This window comes from Tursiops truncatus, chromosome 18 (genome assembly GCF_011762595.2).
Source record: "Tursiops truncatus isolate mTurTru1 chromosome 18, mTurTru1.mat.Y, whole genome shotgun sequence".
NCBI lineage: Eukaryota > Metazoa > Chordata > Mammalia > Artiodactyla > Delphinidae > Tursiops > Tursiops truncatus.
The window spans coordinates 18,680,978-18,695,757 of record NC_047051.1 but is presented as its reverse complement, the minus strand read 5'-3'; the positions used below and the strand labels follow the sequence as shown (position 1 = coordinate 18,695,757).

The 14,780-nt window shown below is 42.7% G+C and overlaps 1 protein-coding gene and 1 pseudogene across 1 annotated transcript in view; both read left to right on the top strand.

Moving 5' to 3' along the window:
• Positions 1-258: 258 nt before the first annotated feature.
• LOC109550182 (nuclear cap-binding protein subunit 2 pseudogene) lies at positions 259-954 on the top strand (annotated as a pseudogene).
• A 950-nt stretch (positions 955-1,904) lies between these two features.
• Positions 1,905-14,780, top strand: part of CYSLTR2 (cysteinyl leukotriene receptor 2) — a 42,068-nt gene continuing 29,192 nt past the window's right edge. Inside the window, exon 1 of the mRNA XM_073795187.1 lies at positions 1,905-2,042. Coding sequence (XP_073651288.1) covers positions 2,035-2,042 — 8 coding nt within the window. The 5' untranslated portion in view covers positions 1,905-2,034. The remainder of the gene's footprint in view (positions 2,043-14,780) is intronic.

Genomic DNA, 14,780 nt, shown 5'->3' with positions numbered 1-14,780 from the left:
ATGATTTCCATGGACTTCTTCCTTGTGTTCTGAAAATAAGCTACTCTCTCTGGTGCCCTAATGACTTAACAGTGGTCCTGATTGTTTAAAAATCCCAGATTTGTGTTTACAAGAACATACCTGCTAGATTCAAGCTCACCTCTCTAAAAGTCTAAGTAAACAGCTCTGTGACTAGTGCATTAGTGTAATCAGCAAGAAATTGGCCCTGATTCTCCTTAACTCACCTTGTCATCCGGGAACAAACTTTGAGATCTCCTTCAAAATTAGAGTTGAGCTCGACCGAAATCTGTGCGTTATGTCGGGTGGCCTCCTGAAGGCGCTGCGCAGCGACTCCTACGTCGAGCTGAGCCAGTACCGGGACCAGCACTTCCGGGGTGACAATGAAGAACAGGAAAAATTGCTGAAGAAAAGCTGTACATTGTATGTTGGAAATCTTTCCTTTTATACAACTGAAGAACAAATCTATGAACTCTTCAGCAAAAGTGGTGACATAAAGAAAATCATCATGGGCCTGGATAAAATGAAGAAAACAGCATGTGGGTTCTGCTTTGTGGAATACTATTTAAGAGCAGATGCAGAAAATGCCATGCGGTACATAAATGAAACTCGTCTGGATGACCGGATCATTCGCACAGACTGGGACGCAGGCTTTAAGGAGGGCAGGCAGTATGGCCGTGGGCGTTCTGGGGGCCAGGTGCGAGATGAGTATCGTCAGGACTACGATGCTGGGAGAGGAGGTTATGGAAAACTGGCCCAAAACCAGTGAGTGGTGAGAGCCCCGTCATGAAAAACTCACTCCTTTGGCCTGTTGAATTTGATGTGCATTCCCAAGGTCTGCGAACCTGCCTATTTTTACCAAGCTTTATTTAATATGTCTCTACTGAGCTGGAAGGCTCTTCATGGTTTTCCACTTAAAAACTTATTAAAGGACAGAATCCAAAAGAATGCCTTTAATTCTATAGTCTTAACATCTTGGTTGTGTGTCAGATTACCAGAATGATTTCTGTTACCAGGTCAAAAATTGTGTTCCTTAGCAACAGACTTCATGTGTTATGTTGCTCTATCAGCCAAAACACACTTCTTTTAGGAAGAATGGAAAAAAAATTTTTAAGTGTTTACCATGTTTGCATCTAAGTAGGTTTATGGTCTACCGTGGGGCCTGGAATTACTATTTTTATAATTTTAAGTTTGCATGAGATAAAGTTTAATAAGTGGAGTTTTGCTGTGTAATGTAGCTTTACTCTAAATTAGGAATAGATTTTGATAACTGAATTTTTTTCTATGTTGAATTTTAACCTCTAAAGGCAAACTTAGAGTCAAGGGAACTTCCTAAATAGTTGGGTAAGCCTTAGACAGTCGCAGGGGACACCACTTCTTATGTGCTTTTTGTATCAGGAAATTAGGTCAGGACTTGAAGGGTATTTACTAAACACATTTTTCAAAATATGTTTTCGCTAACGCTAAAAAAACCAAGGGTCTGTATTAGAGGGAACCTCAACTACTCTAAGGGCAAGGGGGGGACGCTGTCAGTAGGAAATGGGGAGGAAATATCAGGAGATGTGAGTTAAACCAGTGCCTTGACTTGATGAAGGTTGTTAGAGCCAGCAGATCTATATTTTTCATTTTCAAACTGATCTTGGGAATTGAGTGGGGTTGTTTGTTTTGTTTTTTTAAAAAAGAGCTTAAAGATCAAGAGAATACTTAACAAAATCAGAAATGCTTCCCTCGGGAAATGTTTTGGCTCATTCTCATACTGAAGTCTGTCTTGTTTTTTCCCTAGCTAACTGTGCTGAGTTTCAGAGCCTGGGTAGTGAGCTGGTGGTCTCTACAGAGAAGGCAGTCTGGAGGATTTATTTTGCATTTGTAAGGCAAGAGAGAATTTCTCTAATATTATGTGAACTATTGCTCATTTTAAACTGGTAGTCTAGTATTTTCCCTGATGTAAGTGATATTTTTTCATCTAGCAACAAAGGATCTCCTAATCTCCAGTAGTTTGTGAAGTTGGGGCTGAAGTATCTCAGTTGAACATCTTTCATGTTACAGTAAGTGTATGTTTTCTCAAATTTAAACTGGCTATTTGAACTTTAAAAGAAAGATATCTCTAAATTAGTTGTATTTAGGAAAACATTTGCAAATATCTAATTTAATGAGGACAAACAATTCATTATTAATTAAAATCTTTTTTACACTGTAGTTAGAATTAATGTATTTTATATTTTGCAGTAAAACGTAACTCAGATTTCTGTAGGCATTAAAACCACAGTGGTTCCTATTTGAATTGTCTTCTGTAACAGATTTCAATAAAATTGGACCAACTTAAAAAAAAAAAAAAATTAGAGTTGATTCTCATCTTTTGAGGACTTCCGCAGGCCCTTGAGAGTTCCAGAGAATTTCTCCGTGCACTTTATGCATTAAACATGCTGCCATTTTTTTGTTTTGTTTTTTTCCTCAAGGTCATCAGGAGCAACAGGTTGGAAAATGTGTTGATTCATTTCTCTGCTCTCAGGATTATCTTCTCTTTAAAGCCATGGACTCTTTCCCTATCTACTCCAAAAAACTGATTTCATTCTTCATCCTGGCAAATCTGATTAAAATGGGATTTCATCTCTTTACATCATCAGATCAAGTTGTACAAAGAAAGACTTTATAATGGGTACCTTTCAGTGAAGTTCCTGTCTATATAGGGCTTACAAATCCCAGGATGTTCTAAAAATAAAATCTTAAAGAGATTTCTCCTTTCCCTGAGGTTTACCTGCTGAGAGGTAGGGAGAAAAAAAAAAGAAAAAAAAGCTTTTCGCTCCTTATCTTTCTAACACTCTTGAAAAAGAGTCTTGTTCTGCTCCTTGAAAACCTGACGTGCAGAGTTAGCTCTGGCATTAGAGGGTTGAATTTTTTTCACTTTTTTTTTTTTTTTTTTGCGGTACGAGGCCTCTCACTGTTGTGGCCTCTCCCGTTGCGGAGCACAGGCTGCGGACGCGCAGGCTCAGCGGCCATGGCTCACGGGCCCAGCCGCTCCCCGGCATGCGGTATCCTCCCAGACTAGGGCACGAACCCGCGTCCCCTGCATCGGCAGGTGGACTCTCAACCACTGAGCCACCAGGGAAGCCCTAAAATGGTGCTTTTTGTTTTTGGAGATGAACAAATAATTCAGTTGGACTGGAGTGTGGGTAAGGAGCAAGAAGGGCACTAACAGGAAACATGACCAGAAAGGGAGGCTGGGGTGGGACCTTGAATGTAGAACCATTTGTAGACTCAGGCATGGGGAGTTGCTGCCCTGCTTTGGAGAACCCCCCTCTAGTCCTCTTACAGCCTTCCAGCCCCTCCTGTCCCAAGGGGGCTGGGAGACTGTGGGGCCAAAGGCTGTGCCCATCTCCCAGGCCCACTTCCTGAGAATTCCCCAGCCAAGTGTCCCCAGGGGCTGTGTGGCCTCTTCCCCAGGTATGTTGGAGCATACATCTTGTGTACCTCTATGTCCTAGGAATGGCCAAGGGTGGCTGTTTGCAGGGGCGGGGAAATGGACATGAAGGCTGGAGTGTCCACAGGCCTAAGTGTGGGAAGAGAGCAAGGGCTTTGCCAGCTCTTTGGAGGTTGGCCACATTCCAGCCAGAACCCCAAGGAGTCTGAGAAGTCTGTACAGACAAATAGCCTAGGAGTTTAACAATTTACAAATAAATATGTAATATTATCAGAAGTAGTAATGGTGATGAACACTATAAAGCAAAATAAAGCAGCATTAAGCGGGTAGAGAGTGTGTGGGGAGGTCTCTTAGGAAGAGAGGTCAGGGAAGTCATCTCTGAGGTGGTGGCATTTAAGCAGAGACCAGAACGAAGTGAGGGAGTGAGGGGTGCTGGGGCATTGCAGCACGTGTACACACACAGAGCAGCAGGCAAGTCCTCGTGGCAGAAGATGAGGTCGTATAGAACAGAGGAGGGGCTGATCAGGTCTGGCCTTTGTAGACCATGGTCAGGATTTTTGTTCTGAGAATGTTGGGAATCATTATGGAGTTTTGAGCGGGGGAGTGACATGATCTGATTGACTCTTTAAAAACCCGATTGTAGAACAGCAAGAGTGGAAACAGGTAGACAGCTAGATAGGCTGCTACTACTGCATTCTTTTTTTTTTTATACTTCCAATTTTTTACAAAAATATTTTTACTTTAAAAAATTGTGGTAACATATACATAACACAAACTTTACCATATTAACCATTTTTGAGAGTGCAGCTCAGTGGCATTAAGTATATTCATATTGTTGTGCACCCAACACCACTGTCTCTAGAACTTTTTCCATCTTACCAGACTGAAACTCTGTACCCATTAAATAACAGCTCTTCATTTCTACCTCCCTTCAGCCCCAGGCAACCACCATTCTACTTTCTGTCTCTTTAGATATTACATGTAAGTGGAATCATAGAGTACCTATCTTCGTATGACTGGCGTATTTCACTTAGCATAACGTCCTCAAAGTTCATCTGTGTTGTAGCATGTGTCAGAATTTCCTTCCTTCTAAAGGCTGAATAATATTACACTGTATGTATATATCACATTTTGTTTATCCATTCATCCATCAATGGACACTGGGTTGCTTCCACCTTTTGGCTACTGTGAACACTAGTATGGAAATATCTCTTCAAGACCCTGCTTTCAGTTCTCTGGGGTATATACTTAGAAGTAGAATTGCTGGATCATATGATAATTCTACTTTTTAAAAATAAATGTATTTATTTTTGGCTGCTTTGGGTCTTTGTTGCTGCTTGCAGGCTTTCTCTAGTTGCGGCGAGAGGGGGCTACTCTTCGTTGCGGTGCACGGGCTTTTCACTGCAGTGGCTTCTCTTATTGTGGAGCACGGGCTCTAGATACAAAGGCTTCAGTAGTTGTGGTGCATGGGCTCAGTTGCTCCACGGCTTGTGGGTTCTTCCCAGACCAAGGATCGAACCCGGGTCCCCAGCACTGGCAGGTGGGTTCTCAACCACTGCGCCACCAGGGAAGTCCCTGATAATTCTATTTTTAATTGCCGAGAAACTGCCATATTGTTTTTCATAGTGGCTGCACCATTTTACATTCTGGTCAGCAGTGCACAAGGGTTCAATTTCTCCACATCCTTGCCAACACTTGTTTTTTGTTTTTGTTTTTGCTTTTATAATAGCCATCCTGATGGATTTTTTTTAACATTTTTATTGGAGTATAATTGCTTTACAATGTTGTGTTGGTTTCTGCTGTATAACAAAGTGAATCAGCTATATGTATACATATATCCCCGTATCCCCTCCCTCTTGTATCTCACTCCCACCCTCCCTATCCCACCCCTCTCGGTGGTCACAAAGCACTGAGCTGATCTCCCTGTGCTATGCAGCTGCTTCCCACTAGCTATCTGTTTTACGTTTGGTAGTGTATATATGTCCATGCTACTCTCTCACTTTGTCCCAGCTTACCCTTCCCCCACCCCCGTGTCCTCAAGTCCTTTCTCTACGTCTGCGTCTTTATTCCTGCCCTGTCCCTAGGTTCATCAGAACTATTTTTTTCCTTTGATTCCGTATATATGTGTTAGCATATGGTATTTGTTTTTCTCTTTCTGACTTATTTCACTCTGTATGACAGACTCTAGGTCCATCCACCTCACTACAAATAACTCAATTTCGTTTCTTTTTATGGCTGAGTAATATTCCATTGTACCTATGTGCCACATCTTTTTTATCCTTTCATCTGTCGATGGACACTTTGGTTGCTTCCATGTCCTGGCTATTGTAAATAGTGCTGCAATGAACATTGTGGTACATGACTCTTTTTGAATTATGGTTTTCTCAGGGTATATGCTCAGTAGTGGGATTGCTGGGTCATATGATAGTTCTGTTTTTAGTTTTTTAAGGAACCTCCATACAGTTCTCCATAGTGTCCGTATCAATTTGCATTCCGACCAACAGTGCAAGAAGGTTCCCTTTTCTCCACACCCTCTCCAGCATTTATTGTTTGTAGATTTTTTGATGATGGCCATTCTGACTGGTGTGACGTGATACCTCAATGTGGTTTTGATTTGCATTTCTGTAATGATTAGTGGTGTTGAGCATCCTTTCATGTGTTTGTTGGCAATCTGTACATCTTCTTTGGAGAAACGTCTGTTTAGGTCTTCTGCCCATTTTTGGATTAGGTTGTTTGTTCATCCTAATGGATTTGAAGTGGTGTCTCATTTTTGTTTTGATTTGCATTTCCCTAATGATTAGTGATGTATACCATCTTGTCAAGTGCTAATTGACTCTTTGTATATCTTTTTTGGAGAAATGTCTATTCAAGTCCTAATATGGCATAAAAATATGCCTATTTTTATTTATTTATTTTTTTGGGGTTTGCGGGCCTCTCACTGTTGTGACCTCTCCCGTTGCAGAGCACAGGCTCCGGACGCGCAGGCTCAGCAGCCATGGCTCACGGGCCCAGCTGCTCCGTGGCATGTGGGATCTTCCCGGACCGGGGCACGAACCCGTGTCCCCTGCATCGGCAGGCAGACTCTCAACCACTGTGCCACCAGGGAAGCCCCCTATGCCTATTTTTAAATTGATTTTTTTTTTTTTTTTTTTTTTTTTTGCTTTTGAGTTAAAGGAGTTCTATATATATTCTGGGTATTAATCCGTTATCAGATGTGTGACTTGCAAATATTTTTTTCCCATTCTGTAGATTGCCCTTTTACTCTGTTGAGAGAGTCCTTTGATGCACAAAAGTTTTAAATTTGAATGAAGTCCAAAGCCTGTGCCTTTGGGGTCATATCCAAGAAATCATTGCCAAATCCCTGAAGATTTTCCCTTGTCTTCTTCTAAAAGTTTTATAGTTGTAGCTCTTACATTTAGGTCTTTGATCCATTTTGAGATAATTTTTGTATATGATGTTAGGGAAGGGTCCAGCTTAATTTTTTATATGTGGATATCCAGTTTTCCCAGCACCATTTGTTGAAAAGATTGTCCTTGCCAATAAATGGTCTTGGCACTCTTGTCAAAAATTATTGGACCATATATGTGAGGATTTGTTTCTGAGCTCTCTGTTGTACATCATTAAGCTATATATCTGTCTTTATGCTAAGCCTAAACTTTTTTTTATTACTGTAATTTTGTAGTAAGTTTTGAAATCAGGAAGTGTTCATTCTCCAGTTTTGTTCTTATTTTTCAACATTGTTTTGGCTATTTGGGGGTCCCTTTAGATTCCACATTGTCAAAAGTTCAGAAATAGCTGAAGCAAAACCAGTGAATCCCTGAAGTAAAAGTTTATTGTGCACATACTGAAAAGATACTTTGCAAACTGGGAGCATTCAAACCAAAACATGGAATGAGGCTCAGAAGTATATTGCTATAAAGCAGCTTATATAGGGAGAAAGCAGTGACTGTTTATTCTTCACAGCAGTTGGTTATAATATTAGAATTTTCAGTGATTACCTCATGTCAACCTTCGGAAATAGTTCAAGTTTTGCTTATGATTTTCAGAGGCCTGAGCAAGAAACGACCCAGGTAGTGTTAGCCTTGCAAGTAAACTAAATTAAGCTTTATTTGTGTAACTAAACTGGTTTTGTCTGCCCACGGAATTTTCTAGGCTGATCTCCATTTGTTTTCGATTTTACCAATTCCTCTTTTTGCTCATTCTTCCAGCAGCCTGAGAGTATCACCAACCAGTATAGGGTCATTCTCATTTACCGCTCGCTGATGGATAGTCAGGCCAAAGAATGGCATATTCACTGTGTCCATTAGTTGAGTCATCAGGCCAGAGGGCCATGTAGTCACCATCTTCATTGTTTATGCGGTTATTGTTGATTTCACCCAGTAATCTGATCACAGTGGATACCACTTGGTGTGAGAGTGGCTGCTGACAGGCAATAAAAACCCTTGAGAGTATACAGTGCCCTAGAGAGATTAATATGATGACTATAAGGAAAATTTGGGGGTGGCCAAGAAGTTTGTTGAGGGTTTTCTGTATGATCCTACGGAAAAATCCAAATGAACGTTTTGGCCAACCCAAGGATTGGAAAATTCCCTGGTGCAGAGATCCCCAGGAGACAAGATTTAAACAATTAAATAACTCAAATGGGTTATAATCAGATTCAGGGTTTACCTCTAAATCAATCTACAATCTTTTTTGGATAATGTGTAATTGGTTTTCAGTTTTTAAAAATTATTTACATAGACAAAACATGATGTATTAGCAAACATATCCTTATATCCTCATGGTTACAAGATGAACACGAGGATGTTTTAAGTCAGGAGATGTTATTGCAGGTGAGCTTCCACCTAAGTTACACTTCTATATGGTGTGAGCAATCAGGTAATTTAATGAGGCATTTCCATGGAAACAAAAGAAAAACAGAGGTTAATAGCAAATTATAAATTCCGTTTCTGAGCAAATTAAAAATTCAGTCTCTGAGGGGTGGGACAGGGAGGGTGGGAGGGAGATGCAAGAGGGAGGGGATAAGGGGATGTATGTATATGTATAGCTGATTCACTTTGTTATAAAGCAGAAACTAACACACCATTGTAAAGCAATTATACGCCAATAAAGATGTTAAAAAAAAAAAATTCAGTCTCTGAGTTTGGAGAGCAGCCAGTTGGGAAAATTTCCAGATGTCAAGTTTGAGCATCTTCAGGTGGAGGGGGGGCAAGCAGTGGCAATCAGATAGATTTTCCTGGTTTGCAGTGTGAAAGTCTCAGGTGATTTTTCTGAGTGGTCACATAGCCAACAGGCATGAAATACCCCACGTGAGCTGTTGTGATGATTTCTCTGAAGTTTACTTTAACTCGTCCAGCTTTAGCTTGCATGACTTTGGAAAAGGACAGTTTTAGTTTCCAAGCCAAAATAGTGGGAAAAAATCAGAAATATTTGTTTGGAAAGTTCAAGCTAAATATTGGAGGAAACTAGAAGAATTCAGTTTCCATTCCAGTCAACAGGTAGAAAACAAAACCTGAAAGACAATTAATAGCACTAGAATCTGATATCCACAAAGGTGTATTACTAAAATACAATTTTTCTCTCTATAATCATCCCCCTTTTTTAATCAAAGCTAATCACAAGATTAATTTGTTTGAAAATTAAGTCTAGTTTCAATGAACTTGGCCTCATTATTTATATAAGTGCAGCAAGAATAGTGACTGACTATATATACATATATATATTTTTTTAACTGTCTTTTTTTTAAATTAATTTATTTATTTTTGGCTCCGTTGGGTCTTCATTGCTGTACATGGGCTTTCTCTAGTTGCTGCGAGCGGGGGCTACTCTTCGTTGAGGCGCACGGGCTTCTCACTGCAGTGGCTTCTCTTGTTGCGGAGCACGGGCTCTAGGCAGGCAGGCTTCAGTAGTTGTGGCATGTGGGCTCCGTAGTTGTGGCTTGCGGGCTTTAGAACGGAGGCTCAGTAGTTGTGGCACACGTGCTTAGTTGCTCTGCAGCATGTGGGATCTTCCCGGACCAGGGCTCGAACCCGTGTCCCCTGCATTGGCAGGCAGATTCTTAACCACTGCACCACCAGGGAAGTCTAGTGACTGACTATATTGACTATTTTAAATCTCTGCTGGAACTTTTCATAAGGAATCTCAGCTTGAACTTTCAAAAGCCTCTCAAGGCCAGGAAGCCAAGACAAGGACCTGTCTAACTGTGTCCTATTATAAAGAGATTAGATTTTTATTGAACATAGACAAATACGTACATTGTCATGAAAAATAAGAATATTTACTAAGAAATTCAGAAATTCTGGAGGGATCAGGCAGAGAGAAAAAGACAGATGTGTTAACCTTTGCTGCCAAGATATACTTTACCAAACTGTTGTTAGTTACAGATAGATAGCTTTAAAGAGAGGAGAAAAGGGGTTCTTTGAATCTCAAAAGCAAAACATTAAAGAAGCAGCAGTGTTTTAAATGAAGTCATAAAAATTATAATCATCCTCATCAGTTCATTTAGTATCCTGTAATCAATTCTTGTTTATCTTGATCTTTTGTTAGCAGTTTTCTGAATTCATCAGTTTTCCATCAGAGTTTTAGAAATTCTTATTCAGTTCAGTGTTATGATCTTAAAGTTATCAGAAACCTGCATTCTGAAGTACTTGTCAGGGTCTTCTCCATGAATTTCTTTGAAGAAAGCATTTTTTTGCAAGAACACTTTTGCAAAAGCATCAGGGTAAAGCAATAACCATCGACAAATGTCAAAAGACAAAAACAGCCATGGTTAAAGATCTGGTGAAAGTTCGCATACAGACACACACAAATAACGCAACTGACAAATAAATTTAGTTATTTCTGTGACATACATTTGAAAATTATGACTGATAACATTATATCAGAATGTTAGGAATTTCATACCATTTCTAGTGTGGGACTCGAGGGACATTGTTCCAGCTAATGATTAAGAACTCTCCAGACAATAGGGGCTTCTTAGACAATGGGTGAATTTCCAGGATGTCCGGCCCCCTTCCGAGAAGGAGGGAGATAACAAAATGTAAAAAAGGTGTCTGCCAAAGACCAATCAGGCAGCTGGGGAGAAGGAGGGAGATAACAAAATGTAAAAAAGGTGTCTGTCAAAGACCAATCAGGCAGCTGGGGACAAGTTCCCTCTCTGGTCCGAGCCTAAGCCGGGACCAATCAGCAGGAGAACACAACCAAATCTATAATTTACATACGGGGAAGTGGGAAACTATAAAACTGACATATTCGCGCCCAAAAGGGTTCCTTCTTCGACCTCCTGCGTGAGGACCAAGGAACCCCGGTGCACCGGCCTTCAATAAACCTCTTGCGTTTTGCATCGACTTCCGACTCTTGTTGTTTCCTGGGCGAGTCGAAACTCCTAGGAGACCGCGCAGGTCTAACATTTGGGGGCTCGTCCGGGATTCCACTCGCCCCGGACCACAAGAACATCGGGAGTTGGAGGTACCAGGTAAGCTCGAGCTTGATTGTCTGTTTGTCCCTTGTTCTTTGTGGGCCATTATCGGAGGAAAGCCGTAAGAATCGGCTTATTATGGAATCTGTATCGGACCTCTGGCTAGGCAGACGTGCTAATAGCCGGCGTCCATGAGCCCTAGGGGACGCCCTGGTGGCTCATCTGGAAGGAGAGGCAAACTCTGTCTCCCCTTCACTCGGTTTCGGCAGTTCCCTTGGTGGTAACTGCCATCTGAAGAAGTTTCGGTTTTGAAGCGAGCTCGCGGTGGCCCATACGTATATGTGTTTCGTGGAGTTTTAACTGTTTCTGTATTGTGGTCTATTCTTCTTCTCTGACGGACGACAATGGGACAAACTATGACGACTCCTCTTTCCCTTACCCTAAGCTATTGGACCGAAGTTCGGGCCAGAGCCCATAATTTTTCGGTAGAGGTAAAGAAAGGAAAGTGGCAGACTTTGTGTGCCTCTGAATGGCCAACATTTCAGATAGGATGGCCCCCCGAAGGATCCTTTTTATTAGACAAGATTAAGCTGCTGAAGTCTAAGATATTTAATATAGATCCCCACGGACATCCAGACCAAGTACCATATGTCTTGGTCTGGGAAGATTTAATTCTCTCCCCACCTCCGTGGGTCCGGCCCTTTGTTTCCTCAACAGGTACGTCCGTGCACACATCAGCAGCGTCGGAGATATTAGCCTTAAAGAAAAACCCCAACACGGAAAAGCTACCTGACGCCCCGGATCCACCGAAGGCGATTTATCCTGACCCGCAGTCCGATTTGCTTCTTTTGGATTCCCCACCCCCTTATCCTCCGGCCCCAAATCCCCTACCACCTAGAGGACCCCCAGCTCCACTGCCCTCGGCACCAAGGGAACCATCCATGATGGAATAAGAAAGGGGTCCCTCAGCGGGCACTAGGAGCCGGAGGGCTATCTCCCCGGACTCCACTGCCCTACCTCTTAGAGAATATGGCCCCCCCGACGGCCAAGGGAATAGACCTCTCCAATATTGGCCCTTTTCCTCTGCAGATCTTTATAATTGGAAAATGCATAACCCAACTTTTTCCGCAAATCCACAGGCCCTTACCGCTTTAATAGAATCTCTTGTTTTCTCCCACCAGCCCACATGGGATGATTGTCAGCAGCTGCTCCAGACTCTCCTAACGACTGAGGAGAGGCAACGGGTTCTTTTAGAAGCCAGAAAAAAATGTATTAGGCGCCAATGGGCAACCTACCCAGCTGCCTAACGAGATTGATGCTGGTTTCCCACTCGTCAGGCCAAACTGGGATTTCAATGCCCCGGAAGGTAGGGAGCGCCTGAAAATGTATCGCCAGGCTCTGGTGGCGGGTCTCCATGGAGCGGCCAGACGGCCCACTAATTTGGCTAAGGTAAGGGAAGTAACTCAGGGGCCCCAGGAATCGCCAACTGTGTTCCTGGAACATTTAATGGAAGGCTTTAGACGCTTTACCCCTTATGATCCAACTTCGGAGGGACATAGGGCTACTATAGCAATGGCTTTCATAGATCAAGCGGCCCCTGATATTAAGAAGAAATTACAGAGGCTAGATGGCTTGCAGGGATTTTCACTTCAGGAGTTAGTAAAAGAGGCAGATAAAGTATATAACAAAAGAGAAACAGAGGAAGAGAAGGAAGAAAGAAAGCAGAAAGAGCAGGAAGCCCGTGAAATAAGACGGGATAAGAGACAGGAGAGGAATTTAAGTAAGATACTGGCCACTGTGGTTGGAGGAAGAAATATAGGGGATAGAAATAGGCAGGAAGGGCGAACGGCAGACAGAAGGCAGCCATTAGACAAGGACCAATGTGCCTACTGTAAAGAAAAGACATTGGGCGAGAGAATGCCCTAAGAAAAAGAATGGAGGAAGGCCAACCAAAAACAAAATCTTAACATTGAAAGAAGACGACTAGGAAAGTCAGGGCTCGAACCCTCTCCCCGAGCCCCGGGTAACTCTTAAAGTGGAGGGGGAACCTGTTCAATTTTTGGTAGATAGCGGAGCCCAGCACTCCGTCCTTCTCCACTCAAAAGGTCCTATCTCAGCTAAAAGGTCATGGGTACAAGGAGCCACTGGGAATAAACAATATTCATGGACCACACGAAGGACAGTAGATCTTGGGATTGGACGAGTAACCCATTCATTTTTGATTATTCCGGAATGCCCCTATCCTTTGCTGGGAAGAGATTTACTCTCCAAAGTAGGGGCTCAAATCCACTTTCAGCCAGAAGGTCCCACCATAACTGATAATAAGGGAAGGTTACTTCAAATATTGACTATGAAATTAGAAGATGAATATAAATTATACGAGCAGCCTTCATCCTCACGAGTTAATGTTACTGATTGGGTAACTCGGTTCCCTCAAGCCTGGGCAGAAACTGCCGGAATGGGGATGGCCAAAAATCGGCCCCCGGTGCTAGTGGAACTCAAGGCAACTGCCACCCCAATAACAGTCCGTCAATACCCCATGAGTAGAGAAGCCAAAGACGGTATCCGTCCCCATATACAGAGGCTACTAGACTTGGGCATCTTAATAAGATGTCAATCAGCATGGAACACCCCTCTCCTGCCGGTAAAGAAACCAGGAACAAATGATTATCGGCCGGTGCAGGATCTACGAGAGGTAAACAAACGGGTGGCAGACCTCCACCCCACAGTTCCAAACCCTTACAACCTCCTGAGCACTCTTCCACCTCAACATACGTGGTATACTGTTTTGGACCTTAAAGATGCTTTTTTCTATTTAAGACTCTCTCCCCTGAGCCAACCCTACTTTGCCTTCGAATGGAAAGATCCAACATCGGGAATGTCTGGTCAGCTGACATGGACATGGCTACCTCAGGGATTTAAGAACTCCCCGACCATCTTTGATGAAGCACTCCATCAGGATTTGGCATTATATAGAGAATCAAATCTCCAGGTAACATTACTCCAATACGTTGATGATATTTTATTAGCTGCTGAGACCCAAGAAGATTGTATCAAGGGTACTGAAAAACTGTTAACGGAACTTGGAACCTTGGGATATAGAGCCTCAGCCAAGAAAGCACAAATATGCCAACAACAGGTCAGTTACCTGGGGTATCTATTAAAAGGGGGGCAAAGATGGCTCACGGAGAGCAGAAAGGATACGGTGGCCCAAATTCCGGCTCCCAAAAACGCCAGGCAGGTTAGAGAATTTTTGGGGACGGCCGGATTCTGTAGACTATGGATTCCAGGGTTTGCTGAGCTGGCAGCCCCATTGTACCCCCTAACCAAAAACAGCACTCCTTTCGTTTGGGGCGATAAGGAACAACGGGCTTTTGACCAAATCAAACGAGCTTTACTTTCAGCTCCAGCCCTAGGACTGCCAGATGTAACCAAACCTTTTCATTTATATGTGGCCGAAAATAAGGGCATTGCAAAAGGAGTATTGACTCAGAAATTGGGTCCCTGGAATCGCCCAGTTGCTTATTTGTCAAAAAAATTGGACCCTGTGGCATCAGGATGGCCCACCTGTTTAAAGATAATCGCTGCAGTGGCCGTTCTAGTCAAAGATGCTGACAAACTAACTTTAGGACAAAATCTAACGATAACAGCTCCTCATGCCCTGGAAAATGTAGTCCGTCAACCACCGGATAGGTGGCTAACTAATGCCAGGATGACCCATTACCAAACCCTGTTGCTAAACTCAGATCGCATCAAGTTTGCTCCAGCCACAGGACTCAATCCAGCCACCTTGCTACCTGATCCTGACTTGGAAGGCTCCACCATCATACATGATTGTCAGGAAGTACTAGCCGCAGCACACGGCAGTAGGCCAGATCTGATGGACCTGCCCCTCCCTGATGCTGATTTCACCTGGTTCATGGATGGGAGCAGTTTCCTGGAGGAAGG